At 42.4% G+C, this 23,538-nt stretch overlaps 2 protein-coding genes and 1 pseudogene across 2 annotated transcripts; 2 read left to right on the forward strand and 1 right to left on the reverse strand.

Annotated features, from left to right (window-relative positions):
* Positions 1–2,790: 2,790 nt before the first annotated feature.
* On the reverse strand, positions 2,791–4,116 carry LOC106804338 (annotated as a pseudogene).
* Positions 4,117–6,605: 2,489 nt separating this feature from the next.
* On the forward strand, positions 6,606–10,712 carry LOC101764352 (Golgi apparatus membrane protein-like protein ECHIDNA). The gene is made up of 6 exons (XM_004968623.3): positions 6,606–6,791; positions 7,209–7,265; positions 7,348–7,551; positions 7,635–7,694; positions 9,227–9,353; positions 10,338–10,712. The coding sequence occupies exons 1-6, from the start codon at positions 6,774–6,776 to the stop codon at positions 10,424–10,426; spliced, it is 555 nt and encodes a 184-aa protein (XP_004968680.1). The 5' UTR covers positions 6,606–6,773; the 3' UTR covers positions 10,427–10,712.
* A 5,430-nt stretch (positions 10,713–16,142) lies between these two features.
* Positions 16,143–19,995, forward strand: LOC101764755 (neutral/alkaline invertase 1, mitochondrial). Its single transcript, XM_004968624.3, has 6 exons — positions 16,143–16,960; positions 17,881–18,046; positions 18,151–18,362; positions 18,642–19,135; positions 19,289–19,337; positions 19,428–19,995. The coding sequence occupies exons 1-6, from the start codon at positions 16,325–16,327 to the stop codon at positions 19,746–19,748; spliced, it is 1,878 nt and encodes a 625-aa protein (XP_004968681.1). The 5' UTR covers positions 16,143–16,324; the 3' UTR covers positions 19,749–19,995.
* The last annotated feature ends 3,543 nt before the right edge of the window (positions 19,996–23,538 follow it).

The raw sequence follows: 23,538 nt of genomic DNA on the forward strand, positions 1-23,538 counted from the left end.
CATCGTCCTAGGCAATATAGGCATGTAGCATGGTCACTATATCTCATCGACGGGCGAGCTGGCATTTCCGCCCATTTGGCGTGCATTTTTCCACTCGCAACCCAGCAGAATATATCGATGTCGTCAAACTTCTACCTATTTTGGAGAGTTGTCAAGGCGGGCTGAGCCTACGTATCTCCGGCTTAGCAAGGGTTTGGTGTATCAACACATTGTCAAATCATGGACTAATTAGGCTTAATAGATTCGTCTTGCCGTTTAGATTCCACTTATGTAATGGGTTTTGTAAATAGTCTACGTTTAATACTCCTAATTAGTATCTAAACATTCGATGTGACGGGTGCTAAAAATAAGTCAGCGGAAGAAAACGGGACCTAAGTTGAGCTATGGTGGTGCACGGATACCACAATATATGACAAGAATTAAGTAGCACTTGACCACGTGAAAGCATAAAATTACATTTATTCAATGTAAAGTTATGTTCTCACCATGCCACCATCAATTTGACTCCCACTTTACCCTACAAACAGCTACTTCTGCTTCTCATCTTTTGATACCAAGTTGTATCACGGTGCTGAGTAGATAATCTGTTTCATTAGTTCTTCCATGCTTCGAGTTGATTGATGACAGTTTCTTCTCACCAACTCTAATGTTGCTCTAAATAGCTCATTATTACACGTATATAGTTAAAAAAATGTGTCTTGTTGAGTCAAGGGTTACTGTTTTGATAATTGAAATGTTTACTATATATGGATGTCTTGTTATAAGTTGATTATTTTTTTTATGTATCGGATATAAGCCTATAGGGCCCGGCCCTAGTCGTGGGCCGGTATTTTTGATACTGTAGCTTAAAGGCCCAGGTCCAGCTACCTTTATTTAACCCATTAGTGGCCCCTAGGCGTCAGCCTGGCCCAGCTCCGCCACTGCTTAGGAGCACTATCTCAGACCATTAAACATGCTTTTTGCAGTGTGTTGGAGACAAAATCAATTATGGCGATGTGTTGCAGACAAAATCATGCTTTCGCCGTGTCCCACAGACAAATTTGTAGTACTTCGTGATCAACTGTATGTGGAAAATTTTCACAAGCAGGCAGGGATGTTGCAGATAGTTAGAAGAAAGCAAATGAGAAAAGTACATATGGCAATCAGACCGTCAGGAGTAGTAGTCATGTTTGTGCTGATACACTGAATTATAGGTTTTCTAATCTCACCTAAGTTTATGCCAAGCTTGAACAAGCATGCATACATGAACTGAACAATCAGAACGGCGTGGACTGCTTTCCCAGTAAAATTGCTATCGCCCACATGCAAAGCAGACCTCTTCTGCAGTTTTTCCCAGTGAAATACTATAGTGTCTAGTCTTTTTCGGCTTCCCTTTCTATGGCTGTCTTTATATATATAGCTGATCTCACTCACCTTGCTTGTAGGCTTCTAGCAGCCCAGCTACAGATCTTCCCACCGCATATCATGACATCAAAAAGGTTAAAGCAGCATGAGTTTCAAGAAATCAGCTAGCAGATACGTGCATCTTTTTGGTAGATGTTTTACGCGTAAGAGCGGGAGGCACCAGGAGCGCAGGTGTGAAGATGGACTGAGCAAGCACTTGTGCAAGCTTTGGCAGCTTCCCGAGCTTAGGCTCAGTTCGCTTCAGCTTAGTTGGGGAGACAGAACTCAGAACATAGGAACCAGTCCTAGCTAGTACCCTGGCAGTATTCAAGAGCTGGCGCAGCCCTTGAAGCACTCAGAGGCTGGATTCCAAAAGGTGGTGGAGATGAACACAGGAGAGAGGCAGTAAGTGAGCAGCAGGGCCCACCTCAAATGGTCTTCCTGATAGTGCATTACTGATATCGAAACATTTGGCTCCCACTCTTCGTCAGATCTTTCGTGCTAGGGTCAACCAAACTGGGCATTTTAACAACGAAATGATAATGTACATATACATTTGAACATAAGCACTTGAAGCCAGATGTACTTGCTATACATTGGATATACAAAGCTGATATTGTTTCACAAAAAAAGAATTCGCAATTACTGTGCTACAGTTCATCAAGTTATGGTGCAACACTGACTAATTAAACTGGGCAATACTGGGGTTCAGGACCATGTCCAATATTACTTCCTTTTTCTAATCCTAGAAGTACCTTTAATCCTTTATATATGTCAATAAATTCCAACATTTTTTAAATATGCGTCCAAATTTATTTCCTTTTAAGTAAGTTATTAGGCTAATCACAAAGCATTGTCTCGTTCCACTCTCTCCAAAGCTATCATGTTCATATGCAAGTATGATTCAATCCTTCTAAAACATAGCATTTTGGTGTTGTTTCTTAGGCTCCCAGCATCCTTTTGACTGCAATCTTTGTTGTTTCTTCTGCTTTATGATAATTAATTGGCACCAATGCCAACCGCTAAGCCATGTGAATTGCACTGACCATATCAACTGATGAGGTTAAATCCTACACTGCAGACTGCAGGAGCACACAGGATGATGGACTGCTTTTCCAGTAAATGCTATGGCGCTAAAGAGCACATGCAAAAAGCAGAGCTTTTCTACCGATCCTTCGATGGCGCTAAATTAACCTTTCTGTGGTTCTCTTTATATAGCTATCGCCATGTTTTTCCCTTCTAGTCCAGCTACAGAGCTTCCCATGACATTGGCATATCTCATAATCTCAAGACACCACGAAACTTGAGTTGAAGAAATTAGCTAGATATGTCTGTGCAGTGTGCTATATTTGGTTAGAGTGGGGGGCATCGGGAAGCACACGGAAGCTAAACAAGCTGCAATAAGCGCTATGTGATGAGGAGTGCGAACGTGACATGCATGGCCTCCTCCCTCACCAAATCTTGTGAATGCTCAATCCCACGGAACAGTGAGGCCTTGGGAATGTGAGATCTTAGGAATGCACCTAGCAGCTGCTCAGCGCAGCAGTACGTATGGTCACATGGAGTTTGGTGCTAGGGCATAGGCATGTAATCTGCTAGTACTAGCTATGAAACACCTGATTAAACATGTTCTTCTGCTGTCGTTGCATGTTCAAGAATTCAAGGCACTGAGCCATTTTAACAACAAAACACACATGACTTTTTGTACTGCAGCATCAATTAATGATTGTGAAATATCCAGTTCGATCGGTTTGCAAGGAAAAAAAAAGTCGTGTGTGAATTGCATAGAAGTACTGTAGATGTGTAGGTAGCCCTCGGAATATATATAGACAGAGCGCCCCCTAACTTGTTGGTTGCTGCTCGTTTTTGATCTCATGGCATGGCATAAATTATCTTTACCAAGAGATGTAGAAAAACACATATTCCGGGTAAAATAGCTAGAAAATATGGCCTAGAACCATAGGAGATGTCATATGCATCCCTAGAATCATAATGCATAATATCTAGGTCTTGTTGAATGTGTAACTCAATGTCTAAATCTTATATATAGAGAAATTTCCTTACTTGACACTAGAACATGACTCAATTCCATCCTGGCTTAAAAAACTTTATGTCCCTTATACCACTACCGGATTTCCCAGGTTTGCCATGTGCCGGACACAGGGCGAAGGCAAAAAAGCACTCGGCAAAACTTTTGCCGAGTATTACACTCGGCAAACGTCACTCGACGAACCCTGACTCAGCAAAGCTGTCTTTGCCAAGTGTTTTTTGTCGAGCACTTGGCAAAAAGGCTTGTCGAGTGCTCAAACCAACACTCAGCAAACAATATTTCAAAAAATATAAAAAAAAACACCGCCACCGCCCGCCTCCCACATGACGCGCGGCGCGCACCCCAGTGGCACCACCCCCATCACCGCTACCCTCCTCACCTCCGCCTCGTACAGCTCCTACAGAGATGACGCGGGCGATGCGGTCGGCGAGGAGGCGCCCGATCCCGCAGCGGACGTGCTTGGGCGTGGCGGCGTCGGCCTTGGCTGCCAGGCGAAGCTGCTGCCCGACGGCGGCCATGCGGAAGATCCTGCGGTCACCGTACTGCTCACCGAAGTTGACGCCCCGAGCCTTTGCGGCTGCCGTGCCGTAGAGGGTGGAGATATGGGGCGGCGATGGGAGGCCCATCTTGGCCGCGAGGAGGTCGGGCAGGAGGCGGCGGCGGCCCTCTAGGACGGCGCCGAGAGAGGGAGGAGAGGTGGCGGCGCCGGGGAAGGAGGGGAGGGGGCGGCGGTCGGGGGAAGGATGGGAGGCCCGTGGAAGGGGAAGGGGCGGCGACCGGTTGTTTTATATGGTTTCGAGTTTGCCGAGTGCCCTGATCTGGCACTCGGCGAAGATGTGGTTTTGCCGAGTGCCAGATCGGGACACTCGGCAAAGATGTGGGACACTCGGCAAACCTTTTTTTCTTCTTTTCCTTCTTTTCCATAAGTGTTCTTCAAAATTTGTTCCGATGCACTTTGAAAATACCTTGTCAAATTCACTCAACAATATATATATTTGATTTTTCTACGACTATTATTCCATTATTTTATGCAGTTATAGCTCAAATTCAATTTATATCAATTAAAATTCTATAATTGCACTTAATAAATTAAAATTATCAAACAGTTCCAAAAAATTACCAAAATTTCACATGAAACAATCTATGTCTCTATTGCGTATACAAAAAGTTTTGAAGTCAAACCCCAAATCGACCGTCACTTTGACTCCAAATCTTACTGAATCCTTCTCAATGCTATGATTCTTTTTCTGAGATACTTCGGTTTGTAAACATCATACGTGACAAAATGTGCGAAACCTTCTCAATTTTTTACCACAGCCTCCACGTATGATATCGTCACATCATGACAAATCTCATGATTTTCAGACTTCGCTTTTTTTAGAATTTAAAAACCATTAGGCCACACGTTCGTGGTTGTATTTCCAGAACAAGATGTTTGAAAAAAAAATTTCATTTCCTGGGTAAGATCTCACACTGGACTCAATACATGAACATCATTTTTCTACTCATTTTATTCTATTATTTGAATCACTTGCAGTTCAAATTTGACTTATAATAAAAAATTTCTCGAAATGCAATAAATTAATTAAATATAGCAAACAGATCCAAAAATATACCAAATTTTAACATGGAGTATCACATGTCGTATGTGGAGAGTAGAAAAAAGTTTCAAGATCAGAAGAGGAAAAAAACTTATTTGTTTGCTGAGTGCCAAAAAAACACTCGGCAAACTTATTTTTTTGCCGAGTGCTAAAAAAACACTCGGCAAAGAGCTTGTTTGCCGAGTGCCAAAAAAAATACTCGACAAACCCACATCTTTGCCGAGTGTTTTTTTGCAGCACTCGGCAAAGAGTTTGTTTGCCAGGTGCAATTATTTTGCCGAGTGTTTGCCGAGTGCCCGAAGGATTGCACTCGACAAACCCCCTTACACTTGGCAAATTGATTGTTCCCGATAGTGTACGACACTGAGTTCTAAGATTCATTCTATATTTGACATTTTTCTCACTACCATCAGTTAAATCGGGTGAAACGACCACAAAATCACCTTAAAAAATCATGAAACTTTTTCTAATCATAGAACAAATAGAGATGAACCAATTTTCTTAAAAACTCCAATGTACCTTTGTAGTTTTCAATTCAAAATTCATCAAATTAGGCTACTTTTGAAAATTATATAAATTTTATGGCACTAAAATTGTTTCTAAAAATGATGAGAAAATAAGCAATATTCATCAAATGGGATGTAGTAATTTATAAAATTATTTCTCATCATAAGTTACATATAGAATTATGAGTTTCTTCTAAAATTTCCCATGCTTGATATAATTCTCTATCTAACTTATGCTAGGAAATAATTTAATAAGTTATTGAATTTGATGTTAGGAATATTAGTTATTTCAATAATTTTTAAAAGTATTTTGATGCCATAAATAATTCATATAACTTTCAAAAGTAGTCAAATTATGTGAATTTTAACCCAAGGAGAACTCTATTGACGCGCTAGATCAATCACCGTGTCCAATATCCTTTGATAAATTTGCTAGGTGGCTCACAATAAAATGAAGATGCATCTTAAAAACTCCCATAATATAAAATGCTTGATGCTTAAATAAAAGATATACTACTTTGCCACTCCAAAGATTGGCTTCTCATCATTTGTCAATTTATCCCATGGTTGTTTACCCAGGTGATCCTATGTGTTCTTGACATGGCCAGTAAGGGCCTGATTGGTTGGGTTCTAATTTTTGCCCAACCAAAACTATGGCGTGCTTAAAAATTTTGGCTATCAATTGGTTCATTACCAAAAATTGGCATGCCAATGTTTAGAGCTAAAATTAAGGCAAGTCACTAGAAACTTGGTGAGATTCAAAAGTGTGGAAAATATTGGTTAGCATGCATTGGCACCAAACCAAATGGATACCAAAATTTCTTGCCCTAACTCTGGCATGCCCTAATTTTGGCAAGCCTTGATTTTGACGAGCCCTAATTTTGGCTTGGCACAAATCGGAACCCAACTCATAAAAATAGCAAATTTTGAAGTGGCAGATCATTATTTTTTCGAAAAATAGGCCAAAAGGCACTACAAGGTTATCAGTTTCGCAAGCCACCCTCATTTAAAAAATATATTGCGACCCAAACCTCTCGACAAAAATACATTTTTCATTCCACCCCTTTCCATTTCATCTAACTTGCACTATCGACCCTCGCCGTCTCCCTCGTCCATAGCGAGGGATTCCCCCAAAGCGAAGCAAACGCCATTAGAAAACCAGTAAGATCCGGCGAAGAATCATAGCGGAAACCAAGTTCACCCGGCGAGAGCTAGGTGCGGGGAAAGGGTCCGATGGATCAGCAACCCCAGGTTATAGCTCCGCCCCTTTTCCCTCTTCTTGCTCCGTGCATAAGATTCGGATCGAACAGTTTGATTCCCCTTCCACCTCTAGGTTTTGGATTGGACTCACGATCGCTTTGGATCTCTGGATTTCTCGGATTGGACAGTTAGTTTGGTCCTGAGTCCAGATTGGGGCTTTCTTTGGACCGCGTCTGGATCTTATCGGATAAGATTGATAGAAGAAATTATGAAATTGTTGTCGTTCGGATAGCCGAGTTCGTCATCTGGGTTTATTTTATACGACAAGTTGGTGCAGTTTGATTTTTTTTCTTGGATTGGAGTATTGGACTACCTGTCCACTGCTAAACCATCTTCTGCTTACTCGGGTTTTAGGGGTGTATATGGAGGTAATTACTGATGATAATATGTGTGCTTGTATTGTTTCAGGGGATTACTGAGAACTATGCAAATCCGAAGACATGCTTCTTCCATGTCCTCTTCAAGGTAACCGGCCTGAAGTTTCTGATCTTATATGCAGCAGAACTGTTGCTAGGTTTTGGCTGATTTTGATTATTCCTCTGTTAAGGCAGCGGCATTGGCGTTCTACATACTGTCTGCGCTGTTTGTGAACAACTTCGTCATCATCTTTGTCATCACGGTGCTCCTCGCAGCACTCGACTTCTGGGTTGTGAAGAATGTCAGTGGAAGGATACTGGTCGGACTGCGGTGGTGGAATGAGATTAATGACGAGGGAGAGAGCGTCTGGAAGTTTGAGTGCCTTGATGCAGAGGTTTGCATTTTCCTTCTTGTCGTCCTTTTTTCTGTTATGGTGCAAGTTAAGACTCCTAAATTGAATTAGCCATTTTATTGCAGTCTCTGGCTAGGATGAACAAGAAGGACTCATGGCTGTTTTGGTGGACTCTATATTTGGCTGTAAGTGATGTTGAGGGCACTCTTTTACATCTAATGCATATGGAAAAGAACCATATGAAGTACTATTAGATGAATTTTCATGTTTTAAGTTGTCTGCTTCAAATCTGCATGCTGGGTGCATTGAAAAATTGGAACTGAACATAAAACTATCGAAATAAATATGTGGCAGGTTTGTGAGAGGACTGATCTAGTGATGCATATAAAGTGCTAATTATATTTCTTACTTGCTGATGAGGCTCAAAGGAATTCTGGGAGATGTTGGTTGTAATTTATTGGTGCATGGTTATTGACTTATTGTACTCCTGTGTATCCGAGGAAAAAAATGTGCATGATTATTGTAAACTTTATTTCCTTTGAATGCTGGTAGCTCTGAAGTTTTCCACCAGAAAAGAAAAGGAGCTGAAATCTGGGTATGCGTAGATGTGCTGTAGCATTAGATACCTCTTCAATTGAATGCAATAACTTCCTATGTCCTAAGCGCAGGTTGTATAACTTTGTTTCTTTTTTTTTGTTTCATTATACAGTACGAACATATGTCTGATTTCCACATATTGTGCTAAACCAGTTATATACTTCACCGATCTTCTTTCATCTACAAAAACTGTAGTTTAGGAAAATGTGAAAACAAATGTTACTTTGACATAAAATTGCATGGGTTGGAACATAACATGAATTGAGTGGTATAACATGGCAAACAGTAGTTGTGAGGCCTTGGCTCAACGGGCCAGGCTCAACGGGCCACACACCCAGTTCCCGTGAGCCCACTTTTATAAAGTACTGTGCAAAGCCTAGCAAGTAGTAGTAACTAGCAGGCTTGGTCTCTCCAGAGTGGAGTTAGGCCTGAGCTGATCTGGATGCTTGGCTATTACAGTGGGAACGGAAGTTGGGGTCATGTCTTATCCTGATACTTAGGCAAAGCAAGTGTAATGTCCAAACTTTAGAATCATTGCATCTACACTGTTTATGAATATTTTGTTTGGGAAATACAGTTAGGATTCATAAGAACATAATTTCAATTCATCATTGAGTCCTTGACTCCTAGCTAAGTTTAGGTATGGGAATTCAGGAAGCACATTCTGCATATCCCATACCATGCAAAGAGATTGGTATGGACACTAGGAAAAATATCAATTAAGCACTGCCAGGTCATAGTTCTGTTTTTTGCTGCTTTGGGGGTAAAATGGACTAGTTGCATCATTGTAATGTTTTCTTTTACTTTTTTCATGTGTATGAGTGCGCATGTGTTCTGAACTGTTTCATTTTCATACAGGATTCACGGAACATCGTTTGCGTAATTTGGAATTAGAACAAATTTGAAATAGAGTGCAGTTCTTGTGAAAATAGATTAAATGGGAGGTAGAGAGGTGTAAAAACAACACGGCAAACCTCTGATAGTTATCATATTCATATCCATTCCCATTCCCATACATATCTTTGAGCTTAATATGTTTCATTTGGTTAGTAGTTCTTCATAGAGCTTTTCAACATGTTTTTAGAATGTTTGTAAAGCAACAATACATCCCATATTTCAGGCTGCTGCATGGATTATTCTTGGGATATTCTCGCTCATCAGACTTCAAGCAGATTACCTTCTTGTTATTGGAGTTTGCTTGAGTCTCAGCATTGCAAACATTGTTGGGTTCACCAAATGCAACAAAGGTGTGTATTCTCGTGTAAAAAGCACATTCACTTGAACCCTGTTGAAGGATGTTGTGGTTGCTTGATTTAGCAATTTAGAAAAGTTGTGATTATTTAATAAACCACATGAATTTCCTATGAATTGGTCAAAGCGGAGTTGTATGTTTTTTCCCTGTAGAAACAGAGCCACAACTTCAAAACTTCGGTTTAACTATTTGCAAAGTATGATTCCATGTAGCAACATAGGTTGTTCTCGTGTGGATCTGTTGCCATAGCCTGACCATTAAGCTATCTTTCTTTTGCTTTCATACCCTCACAGACATACATCCCCTATCTATAGATACATCATACATGCCGTCTTGCTGTTACATGCTGTCAGCTTCAGACCTAACATGTAGCTAATTAACATCTCACATGAGCTATACACAATTTATTGGGTCGTCAAAGATGTTAGGCTACTTCAATGGCATTACATAGTTAAATTGTGCCTGTAATGATGCAATATTACGTACCATTATATCTCTCTAAGCTACTGCTTCAAAAGTTTTGTTTAACTATTTGCAAAGTATAATTCCAAGTAGCAAAGTAATGTGGGTTGCTCTTGTGTGGATCTGTTACCATAGCCTGAACAAGTGAACCCTGAAGCTATCATTCTTTTGCTTTCGTGTGTAATGCTACATTGATCAGCTTATGTGGTTCATTCTTTAGCCTGTATGTTTTTATAGTTAAGTAAATAGTCTTGTTCTTATGGCACAGCTATCCCAGTTTATATAGCATGTGACTGATTTCACTGGAGCGCCCCTCTCTGAAATACATCTCGTATCAATGGATACATGCTATCTTGTTACTTCACGCTGTCAGCTTTAGACTTAATATATGTAGCTATCTAACATCTCACATGATCCACTTTATTGGGTCATCAAAGATGTTAGGCCACTTCAATTTCATTACACTCTTTACACATGTTACACATCCATTCTAAGTATTGCTATGGTTACATTGCAGATGCCAAGAAGAACATCCAGGATTGGACTAAGAATGCCCTTCTATCAGGGAGCGTCAGGTCACATCTGCAGTCAGCATTTGGTGTCTGAACTCTGAACACCTATGACATAGTGTCACGTATAGTGCTGTACAATTTACTGATAAGATGATGACACATTTTCATTTTGTTCATTCTACCTAATTAATTGCCGTACCTATACATTGCTCTGCCCCCCTTGATGCCCTTGGCATCGTTTGGTCTTCTGTTTCCAAAGATGATGGTTTTGACTATAGTTACATGCAGAATAGCACCTCTCGGTAGTCGGCACTCACTAGCTCCTGAAGTACTTAGAAGCTGGTTTGGCCTTCTCATTGATGGTGTTGTGTTGCTACTTAGCTGCAAAATCTTCTGCTTGTGATGGAATGGGTACATATACAGTTACACCGGCGATTCTTGGTCACTAGAAACGTTCTGTGCTATACCGGAAGCCCTTTTTTTTAGTGATTAGACTGTTTGACTGTAATTTTGAGCTGTTTCAAAATGGGCAACGTCAGAGCTGAAGTTAGCGGACTTCAGATGCTGCGACCAAGAAAACTCTGCTTGGTCATGGTCAGGCAGCCCAATTTTTCTGCTTGCTCTAGCTTTTGCTTAGAAAAGGAACTGCAAAGTTTTGCGGAAACCAAGAGGTCTTTCCAACAACCACTTGCAGCTGCATCAACTGCATGGCCTCATGGAATCTGTATGAATGAATACTTACCTACTGAATACCTCTCAAAGAAAACAAAAATATGCCAAGACAAATATCCCCGCGATTCTTGGTTCTAGAAACTGAAACATTCTCAGATTGCTGCGACCAAGAAAACTCTGCTTGGTCACGGTCAGGCAGCCCAATTTTGTGCTTAGCTTTTGCTTAGAAGGAACTGTAAAGTTTTGTGAAAACCAAGAGATCTTTCCAACATCCACTTGCAGTTGCACAACTGCATGGTCTCATGGAATCGGTATGAATGAATACCTTACCTACTGAATATGTCTCAAAGAAAACAAAAACATGCCAAGACAAATATACTCGCAGTGCCTGAGACTAGTCTTTTCGTCTTTTGGTGTTGTGATCTCGCTTCTTTATTTCTATTTATTTCTAGACGAAGGTCTGGTTTTTCGTTTTTTACCTTTTCCTCCCTATAAGAATTCACACGCACAATGTTCGTTTCGTTCCTACCGTGTGAACATTTCCTGGAAGTTGGCTGCCCTTGCAATATAAATCTTTGATATTTGTTCGCCCCAAAAGTGCTTCAGAATCACAAGAATCGCCACGAGCGACGTCCCGTGTGTGCTACTGTAGATATTTGATGCGTCGTCCCAAGATAAAACCGTTCCCCAAGACAAAACACACGACGATTATTCACACGTTTTTGGGGTCACTGAAAGCGAAGCTTTTCTTTTTTGAGTTTGTATGCAAAATCCCAGCAAATTTGTGAAATCCAAGAACAGTGACCAGACCACGGCTCTTAGCCAAGTCGCTGCGTCCCCAGCGTTATCGATCCGCGTCGGACGTTATCCGTGTGAGCCCCGGAGACACAAGCCTCTGAACATGCAGCAAACATTTTTGTCCTCTCTCAGTCGGAGGTCGTTCTCACCTGAATTTATATTACTTATAATTTCCCATAATTTCCTTGCCACAAAATTTGTCACGCGAAATCGTTTATGGGCACATGATGAAGGGCTAATCCTTTTTGTGCCAAGTTTCGCTGTCACACCGTGTCATTTCTGAGCTTTTCTGTTCCAAACAGGTCGCTTTCTTGTCTCTCGTCCACATTTTTTTCAATTTATTTTCTGGTAGAAAATAGCATTTCGGTAAGCGAATACTTGGGAAATCTTGTTCTCACGAGTGTCCAGCTGGTCGGCTTCGGTTCTTGAGCAGAGAGGACACGTAGCACAGAACATAGGGCTAGGAGAGAGAGACTGTGCGTCTGTGCGGGTAGGAGAAAGAGTCCACATGGTCACAAGTCAGACCCACGCTGGACGCCCTCGGTGCCGCCTGAAGGAAAAGGTGTCCAAAATGCCAGCCACGCCATGCCATAAAATTTCTTTCTTTAGTTTTTTATTCCTGTTTTTGTTATGCTTTGGGGCTAGCCATTGTGGGCCAAACTCAGGTTAAGAATTCTTAGAAATGGCAACAGAACATGCATGAAGTGGGGAAAATTAAATTCATTTCCCCCTCTTTTTTGGATTTTTTTGTGCTAGGATTCTGAATTTTGGGCCCACTTTTGGCATTTGCCGAGGAAGCAAAATGTCTTGGCTGGAGAAGGCTGGTGCCAGCTAAAGAAAAGGTGTCCAAAATGCCTGCCACGTCAACCGGCCTTATCCACTTGAAGTTCTATCCGGTTTTCTTCTTGGTGGCCCCTTATTTTTTTTGGCTCGGTGCTAGCCAGTGTGCCAAAGTTCAAATTCAGGTTTCTCGCCAACGGAAAGAAAGAAATGTGACTTCAGATTTAGATGACTCGACTGGAAAATACTTTCTGAGCATGTATCTAAGGGGGCTGGGGGGCTCCAATTCCTCTCTCCAGGTGTGCCCTTCCCTACTGGACGTAGATCAACGAGAGGAGGAAGAGAAAAAAATGAGGGAGAGGAAGAAAAGGAGGAAGGAAAGACTCTTAAATTGTCATCTTGTTTCCGCTACCATATAGAATCGTTCGAACCGCACTATTGCTGATAATAGGATCATTTGTATGCATAGCAATGTGCCAATATCCCACAATATAGGAGACATATCCTAAACACATGACCAAGTATATTAAAGTATGTTGATTTCATAAATTTGATTATTATATATTAATGAAAGATATAGATTATGCGTGCACTATCGATCCTACCATGTGGGCACATGCGGTGATCAGTTGTGTGTCCAAATCCCTCTGTGCTCAATGGGACAGGGGTGACACGTTACCAGCCAAAGTCAAAAAGGGAAAGTAAACTAACGTGTCTCTAGATCTATGAAAGGTAGGGTGAGTTGAACAAAGTCAGGTTAGATTTTGGTAAATTGTTGGAAGTCGCCAAGTAGAGTTTGTACATTTGGTGAAACTTTCAAAACCGGTATTTTATATGCACGGATGCATAAAATCCACTGCATTGGTATTTTATATGCACAGATGCATAAAATCCACCGCAATACTGATTCTGCGCTCGCTGGTGACACACGCAGGTTCTGCGAAGCTTCGTCCGACGGGAGACCACCCACATGCATGGGACCCGCATCATTCACTACTCCTCCTTCCTTTCTAAACGTTCATGCGCCACACTCTCTCTCTCCCCTTGCTCTTCTCTCTTGCATGACTCGGTGGCAAGCCAGAAAGGTCGGAACGCTGCGGCTATCGGCACGACGAGGTGTGCGGCGACGACTCCGGAGGGTGGTTCTGCCGCCACCACAGTGAGGGCTCCTTCTTCCCCCTTCTTCGAGTACAATGGTTTTAAAGTACCAGTAGTACTTGCAAGGTACTTTCCTTTCTTACTTTGCTTATAAAAAATTAAATAGATTTACACATAATTAAAAAGAGTATTATAGTAATTTGTCATTAATTTTTTTGACTTGATCGCACCATCTTAGATTGAAAATTTCTACAGCGCGGAACATTTCTTCTTTACAGAAAAGAGACGCGTTATTGTGAGGAAAAAGGAAGCGGAAAGTCGCAAAAGCGCATGTATACGGTAAGTACGTATGTATTTCGCCGTACGCGAGGATTCTTTTCTCCCTCCTAGTTTCCTACCGACCACCTTATCCGCCCCATATGTGTGTCCGTTGCTCAGCTCCGTGGACGCCGACCGTAGGGCCCCACATGGCAGTCTCGTATACCCACCACGGCACCGCGTCCAGTGGGTAGACAAGACCTTTCAGTCACTGCAGGCCACTGGACTTGTACAGTACATAACTATAATTTAAAAATACAAAAAAATTAAAACCGTTCGAACGATGTGGACGCGCGGCGGATTCTGATCCGTTAGATTCACATCTAGAGGCTGGATCTGCTCCTGGTAAAAAATATCGGCCGATTATTAAACGGCTCACGGCTTCGGGGCGCGAGCGGTGGGCGGTGCACAACAGCACGTGGGAGGGACGGACTGGCTTCAAAAATGCTCCGTGCACACGCTGGGTCGACAGGATAATGGCTTACAAGTGGGCCAACAGGTTCCTCTTCTCCGACACGTCTTTCAGTGGACCCACGCGTCGGTGAGAGCAGACGGGCACGGGATGGGAGCGTGGTGCGTGCGGGGTTTCTACCTGCCGGCGGCTAGCTAGCAGGCAGCGATCGCATCGTGACGGTGGCGTGCGCCTCTTTTTATTTTTCCCCCCCGACACGCTTTCGGTTACTAGAATTTCTTTTCCCCCTCCGTATAGTATTTCCGATACGACGGGTCGCGGCATCCCGCCCGCCGCACGAGATCTGTCCGCGGGCGCGCTCTCGTCTTTCCTGGAAGGGCGGCTCGGTGTGGCTGAGGTCTTCGTTGTTTTCCAGGGGTGCAATGGTAGGAATACCCTCTCTTCATTTTCGCCCCTATAATGTTTCGAATTTTTTTTTCAACCCTATACGTTTTCTGACACTGGGAAAAAAAGAGGAACTTGGATTTCTGATCCTAGAGTGGAAAGGAAAGGAACGTGTACCCAACACGATTCTTAGGAGGAACTTTTGATAATTGTCCTGGTTCTCTATGATCTTTTTTATATGTTCTTATTTCGATTCATCCTATTTGATTCTTTTAAACAAGAATTTAATAAAATAGAATTGAGTGCAAAAGTCTCTCCACGATGGACACAGCCGTGTTTTGTTTGTGCCACTGTATTGGAAGTTTGGCACCCTTCGGAATACATGGTGCTCGGAAATAAATCACACATCAAGTTACGTGTTTATTTTTCTTGAAGAGAATTAGCACTTGTTTATTTTGAATACATGTCTTTCTAACACCAAGACTCGTTAACATTTTATGCCTTTTTGTGCGTGGAAACTAGTATCATTAACTTAATTCTGTCTTTCTCACCTCCAAATATCATGAAGACTTTCCCACCCATATTTCTCAAGTTTACTATGCTCATACTGACTGTGAAGTAGTGCCACTTCATTTCAACTTTGGACTAAGGGACACTCACCTATCTCCATTCTAAAGTGGAGAAGCAAACGTCATAAAACAAAGGGTAGTGGTTGAGAACTTGAGATAAGTAGGTGCAAAGCTAAACTGAAGTTTGTTCACTAAAAAAGCATGAAGAAGAAAAAACAAATGATGCTATGCTTTTTTCACATAATTTGAGTGAAATGATACCCTTTTCAATAACAAACCCTACTAAGCTAAAATGAAAGGCGGACTAAGGCGCATATCAATGCCAAACAACAAAAGTTAAACAAATGCCATTTTCTTGCTGTTCATATTCTTGGACATCAGAAAAGAATAACATATGCATCATAAAAAACACCCACATAATCCAATAGGGCGTATAACCCACTGTTTTTTTTTGCATGAGAATATGTCACCAATCGCACATATATGAAGTTCATGCACTGACTGTCTAAAAATAGAACATCGTTAATTACTTAGTTGTACTGCAAGAAGACATAAATCAATCAAAATATATAATACACGATTCCCACGATGGTAAATTCACCCATCCCTAAAATCTAAAGAGGGGCAATGACCTAATTCAAATTTCCCCATTTAGCCAATGGGCATGGAAAAATGAAAAAAGCTTTTAAAAAACATGCACTTTAAAACCAGGGTGGGTCCCACCAACTACCTTCTCCGATCTTTATAAAAGCCCGCCCCCACCCCGCTCCCCCTTCCATTACGCTTTCTTCTGCTGCCTCCCCACCTAACCCAGACGGTACCAGCCTTTGCAATTTCGCAGATCAAACCTCGCCGACCACGTGTTTGCCAAAAGTTGCCTCTTGCCTGTATTGCCCTTTTGCGCGTAGCCCCCTGCAAGTTCCTCCGCCTCCCTCACGGGCCCTTCGCCGGAGCTTGCCATATGAATGGTCAAACCCCGATGGGGCTCGCCGCCGCCGCAGCCGCAGCAGTGAGGCCGTGCAGCCGGCGCCTCCTCTCGTCCGCCTCCACCGCGACGTCAAAGACGGCGGCGGGCACCGCGACCCCGCTCTTCCCCAGATTGCCCCACCCGCACCACCCCCCGTGCGGCCGGCGCCTCCCCTTCCTGGTATCTGCGGCGTCGCAGTCGCAGGCCTCGCAGACCGGCCCGGATGCCCCGCCCACCCACATCCCCTCCGACCCCCGCGCCGCCGTTTCCGGCAACCTCCCCTTCTTCGACCGCGTCCTCTTCCCGGACTCGTTCCCGCTTGAGACCCCGGCCGCCAAGGAGGACGAGGACGCGGCGGCGGCCCATGCCGATGAGGCGGTGGCGCCGGCGCCTCCCGTGAGGGAGGAGACGGAGACTGAGAGGGAGGCATGGAGGCTGCTGCGGAGGGCGGTCGTCAGCTACTGCGGCGAGCCAGTGGGGACGGTGGCGGCGGAGGACCCCGAGTGCACGGAGACGCTCAACTACGACCAGGTCTTCATCAGGGACTTCGTGCCCTCTGCACTCGCCTTCCTCATGCGCGGCGAGACCGAGATCGTCCGCAATTTCCTTCTCCATACTCTCCAACTTCAGGTGAGCATCTCTCGGCCGATTCCGATCCTGCTTAGTTCCTCGTCTGGTCAAATTTAAAATTCCAAAAGAATTGAGTGCTATCTGAGAACTAGTGGTGTTAATGGCGTGCACGTCAGGTTTTTCTGTGAGTTGTGGGAAGAGCACACCGAATTTTGCATCGCCAGGAGATACTTGAGGATTTTTTTTACTATCATTTCGGGTCGTTTATTTATCTGTATGAGCGAAAATTGCCATTATTTTATCGGAATGTGTACAAGCGTGTGGGTATTTAGGTCTGAAATTGATTTCTATACAGATTTCTTTTCTGTGGGTGATGTAGAGATAAGATTTCTATTTTGCCGTGTAATTATGTCGCTTTCGTATAATAGTGCGGTGAAGTAGACAGGGTCTTGTGTTGTAGCCTATTCGGTGAGCTTTCACCCTTCAAATAAGTATCAGATTTCACCACAAGATCTCAGTACTGCTTTACATGCCAGTAAATTGCAGAACACTGAGAATCTGAGTTGAATAAATAAAATTAGATAGCAGGTGCAGTTAAGGTTTGATGGTAAAAGTCTGAGATGAACAGTTACTACTAACTTATCCTTTAGCAATTCTGCTGACTAGCAATATGTTAGTTCTGTAAATAGAGAGTGTTTGTAATTGCACTGTTCTTGTTGAACTAGATAGATGGCTGAAACCAATACCAAAATGATGACAGGAACATGAAACATTTTTCTCTGAAGATTCTGAAAGTTGATTCAAATGTATTAAGACCATGTAATGATACTTCTCTTGATCTATACCACCAAGTAGTAACACTTATAATTACTATTAAACTGAATAAAAGAGAATTTTGTGGTTCCTGAACTCCTCTCTGTTTGCCTGTTTATATGAGTTTTTGAGCTGGCTTTAATAATTGCTCTCTTTTTTATGATTAGAGCTGGGAGAAAACTGTTGACTGTTACAGCCCTGGGCAAGGATTGATGCCAGCCAGCTTCAAGATTAGGACCGTACCACTTGATGAGAACAATGAAGGATTTGAGGAGGTCTTGGACCCGGATTTTGGTGAGGCAGCTATCGGCCGTGTAGCTCCTGTCGATTCTGGTATGTATCTAGTGCCACATAAGCAGCATATAAGACTTTGCTTTCAAATTATTGTTATCATGCATCTTCATTCTGCTATTTTAACCCCATTTATTTGTTGGCAGGACTGTGGTGGATTATTTTGCTGAGAGCTTACTGCAAGATTACAGGGGACAATGATTTGCTAGAAAGAGTTGATGTGCAGACGGGAATTCAACTGATACTGAGTTTGTGTTTGTCTGATGGGTTCGACATGTTCCCAACTTTACTAGTTACAGATGGATCATGCATGATAGACAGGAGGATGGGAATACATGGACATCCTCTTGAAATCCAAGTAAGTAGAACCTAATTGTTTATGGCTCGATTGATTAGATCCTGAAATAATGGTGTAGAATGTTATTCACTAATACAAAAAAAAATGCAGCCATGTAGGAACCAATTCTTTTCTTCTTTGCAGGACTAGTTTGATTTGACAAAAGAAAAATGCTTAGCTAGCAGGACTAGTTTAATTTGACAAAAGAAAAAAAACTTAGCTATTCTTGTTTTTCAAACCTAGATCTTTTTGGCATATCAGCTAAAGATCTGTACTTACGAAATCTTTCCTGTTACTCAGGCTTTGTTCTACTCTGCTTTACGATGCTCACGAGAAATGCTTGTTGTGAATGATGGGTCAAAAAACCTCATCCGTGCCGTTAACAACAGGCTCAGTGCATTGTCCTTTCATATAAGAGAATACTACTGGGTTGACATGAAGAAGATAAATGAGATATACAGATACAAGACAGAAGAATACTCCCATGATGCAACTAACAAATTCAACATTTACCCTGAGCAAATCCCTTCCTGGCTTGTTGACTGGATTCCTGAGAAAGGAGGTTACCTTATTGGGAATCTGCAGCCAGCTCACATGGATTTTAGGTTCTTCTCTCTTGGCAACCTTTGGGCCATAGCATCATCTCTAACTACTCCAAAACAAGCTGAGGGAATTCTTAGCCTTATTGAAGAAAAGTGGGATGATCTTGTAGCAAATATGCCCCTCAAGATATGCTATCCTGCAATGGAAGATGATGAATGGCGCATTATTACTGGCAGTGATCCTAAGAACACGTAAGCATCCTGTTGAATCAATCTTTGTCTTCCTGCATCTCTTGGTTTGTGATATTTCCGTTTTGTGGGTCTCTATTTATTTTTTAAGATTAAAGTTCTCTTTCTTAAACATCGCATCAGTTGTTGACATCTAGCCATTCCGTGCATGTGCAGCCCATGGTCATATCATAATGGTGGATCTTGGCCAACCCTGTTGTGGCAGGTACGTAGATACCACTGCAATGTTTTCAAATTTCTTGCTCCTTTTCATGCTTGTAGATCATTGATGACTAATCCTTGTTTCTGTTTACAGTTCACATTGGCGTGCATAAAAATGGGCAGACCAGAATTGGCTCGGAAGGCCATTGCTGTGGCTGAGGACAGACTCTCAGACGACAAGTGGCCGGAGTACTATGATACCCGGTCTGGAAGGTTCATTGGGAAGCAATCAAGATCTTATCAGACATGGACTATTGCTGGTTTTCTGACTTCAAAGATGTTGCTGGAGAACCCAGAGCTGGCTTCTATTCTGACCTGCGATGAGGACCTTGAGCTGCTTGAAGGCTGTGCTTGTTGCCTGTCTAAGAAGAGGGCTAGGTGCTCACGCCGTGTGGCCAAGTCACATGCTGGGTAAAACCCCAAAGCTCATGCTGTTCCTTCTGCCGTGGATGCACGATGTATACTACTGTTAGGATTAACCCTGAGACGGAGAGACTCTTCACATGTACATTAGTATAGGTTATGTTAGATATCCATCCATTCATTTCCTCAGTGGCCGCTCGATCTTTTTTGCTGAGCTGCCACTGATGGGAACTACCCTGGGTGACACCAGTGGTCGAAAGAAGAGAGCAAAACATATTCAGAGTTTGTGCTCTCATGTACACAGAAAAAGGAAATCTGTTCTTGTTATTCGATCCACAAGCTGCCCCCCTTTTTTTGGGGGGTGCTGTTGAAGCCCTAACTTTATCTCTTGTCAGTTCTAAAAATAGTGTGTTGTAATGCTTGCAAACGGTGACACTGTATTCCACTCGTTTCATGAACTAGAGTGCTATGGATACACATTTATTCTATTGGATTATGGTTGGAATTGGCATACGTTGTATGTTTGGTTGGTATAATGTGTTGTTTGTGGTCGCCTGGTTGGCGAATATGACACTGCTGTTGTGACTGACGAGTGACGAATCTGACTCAAAGCTGTTGCTAACTCGTCGAATCCTCGTCATGGCACGCCCCGCCAAACCTAGCTGCTGAAAATATAACCCAGAAGGAGGTATCTGAGAGGTGAGATATCTTTTAAACATTCAAGCCTACTCAAACTGATATCATCAGTTCGTCACTACGTTTTCACTAACCATAACCTGAAACTGAGTTGTGTTCTTTCACAACCAAAGCGGCATAGGGCGCAAAGCATTTCCCGAGGGAGACAGGATCTTACGGCCACAAAATAGCCGAAGCGAACTTGTAGATGGAATGAACAGCCGCACATTCTTAAACTACATCATAAACTAGGTGTAGGCATCGTACAAATTCACTGTGTTTACATAAAGCTCTGGATAAGGTTCACAACTGCTAACTTAAAATGATCATAACCAGAATGTATTAACATGAAGTTTCATCAACGGGGAGATGAATTTCCTTTTACTAATTTAACTTAAACTAGTTAAAACTAGTGAGCTTCAATCCCTGCATTCTTAAGCCCAAAATCCACCCTTCTGTTGCTTACCCTACATCGATATATATAGCACATACTAGGAATTAGTAAAACAGGTCATGGTTCAGGATGAAATTAGCTCAGAGACGTGTGGATTATGGAGTAAGAGTACGTAGATGCTTACAATGCAACATTGTACGTAGATGCTTACAAGACAACGTTATCGGTCATGACGTACTCCCTCCGTTTCAAATTATAGATCATTTTAATTTTTCTAGGTTCATAAATATTATTATAAATCTAGATATAGTGTATGTCTAAATGCATAATAATATGCACGAACCTAGAAAAGTCAAAACGACCTACAATTTGGAACGAAGGGAGTACTAATGAAGATTTCAAGATAAAAATTGTAGCTGAAGCTTTCTATATTTACACATCTACACTGCTAGGATGTTACCCAATTATAAATTTGATTTCCACAATTTCCCAGATCAAACATGCACAGCATCAAAATCACTGAAACAGAATAAGAAGAATGTAAAATGGAATCACCCTTGGTAAAAAGCAATTAACAAATTTTAACAAGAAATCAGAATGCAGATGCTCGATGACCCTGACGTGGTTACTAACAAGTGGGTCTGCTTGCGAAGCAGTTCCAGTGTGACCACACGCCCGTTATGCAAATGCTAGCACTTTTAAACATAAAGATTAAACAACGACATAATAGTTCCATTATTAGCTGCTTCGTTAATTTTTATCCATCAAGGACATGTTTGGTTCCTCTTGCTAAACTTTAGTTGCTAAAAGTTGCTAAACTTTAGCAAAAACTATTTGGATACTCTTGCTAAAAGGCATTTAATGAGCTGTAAAAAGATCTATCTACCCTTATTAAAAGTGCGCAGGAGGGGGGAGACAAGCAATAAATGAGGGGTATAGGTTGTCCAGCCCACCTTTTAGCAAGTTTTAGCAACCAAAAACTTGCTAAAGTGCTAAACTTTAGCAACTCAACTTTAGCAAGTTTTAGCAAAGGTGTTTGGCAGTTTAAAGTTTAGCAAGGTGGAACCAAATACCCCCTAACTCTACGGATTTCACTGCAAGGTCCGGAGAGAAACAAAGAGGCAAAGATGGAAGACAAGGTGAATCCAACCCAAAAGTTTGAGCAGTGCATGCATAGTTAGTGCACATGACTTTGTAGTTTTTCGAGGTAGAATCGAAGTTTATCAAAATCTAAAATGAGTGGGGCATATGCCCCACTAGAATCCTCTTTGGGTCGGTTCCTGGTTGAAGATAGGAGAGTAAATTCTCCATTAGAGTTGAACATGCAAGTGTCACTACCCACCTACGATAATGGATCGACACGAGGAGATGTGCATGACACATGAAGCTTCGGCTGGACCTATTGTTCTCAGACAATAAATGTGGAATGAGTGAATAGTGAGAGCTCATATCACCCATTTGTAGCGTCTTAGTTAGGGATGAAAATGGATTGGATACATATGAATGTATATGGATTGGATTCAGACACGGATAATGTTAGATGTGTCTGATATAGATACGAACGAATAGTTATGGTTAATAGGTACTAACTGAATGAGTTACACATATATTTTCTCGAATATTGAGTAAAAGCAACAAATACATATGATTATCCGTTGCTTCACAGTTTGCATTTTTATATTAATTCATTGAAAGAAATTATAACTCAAACTTCTCCCAAATTTAAAGACAAAAGTTGGAATAACTTAAGCATTTACATTTTTATGGTTTATTGAAAAAGTCCATTTTACTATCCTCACAAGTTCACTTTATCCGGTTAATCCATGAACAAAATTAAGGCTCATTTCACTCCCTCCAAACTATTTGAGTTGGTCCAATCTACCCTCTAGTGAGATTTATCTATTTTGTTTCTATATATCTTGTTTTTCAAGGAGACTTATAATTAACATGGTACCCTATGTTAGAAAAATACATTATGAATTTTTCACAATTACTTTTCATGCAATTGTATCTGTATGATTAACTTTACCATTTGTCGTTGTCAAGATTAGCGGATCAAGACTATAGCTAGTAAATTTCTTTTATGCGCGTAAGGCTTCGGATGGTGGCGTGAGAGGACACGAGGTTAGACTGGTTCGGGCAAGGAAAGCCCTACGTCCAGTATGAGGAGCTGCTTGTGTTACCCACGCAAGGTTTGTAGTAGGGGGTACAAACGGGCGAGAGAGGGAGCCGATCCCAAGTCTCTTGGGTGTGCACTGATGCTCATGAGGTGAGTGTGTGGGTTCTGTTCACTTGAGACCCCCCCGATCTCAGGGCCCCTGGTTCTCTTTTTATAGCACAAGGAGGGCTCAGGGTTACAGGTGAGCCGGGTGTTTGGAGAAGTAAAAGAGATAAGATAAGTAAAATAGAATACAAGGAGAAGGACCAAGTCCCCGGGTCATCGCCTTCTGCCACGGCCTTTGTCCCCTGTCAGCGTGGCCATCGGAGGAGGGCGGCTGTCGCCGGATCCGGTCGACGATCCTCCGGACGACCGTCGCCGCTGAGCATGATGATGGTGTTCGGCCGTGGCAACTATGCATGTTGGGGGAGACGACTGACCCCTGTTGTCCTGCTTACGGCCCGTGGAACACGGACGTCGCGTCCCTATCACCGGATAGGCCTAGCACGAGAACGAGCGGCGCTCCCTTCTGTGCCGGGCGGCGCATGCAATGAGTGCCCTATGGCAAATCAGGGGGAGCCGCGGCCACTGTAGCCTGTGCGGTCGTGGCTACAG

This window comes from Setaria italica, chromosome V, assembly GCF_000263155.2.
Source record: "Setaria italica strain Yugu1 chromosome V, Setaria_italica_v2.0, whole genome shotgun sequence".
NCBI lineage: Eukaryota > Viridiplantae > Streptophyta > Magnoliopsida > Poales > Poaceae > Setaria > Setaria italica.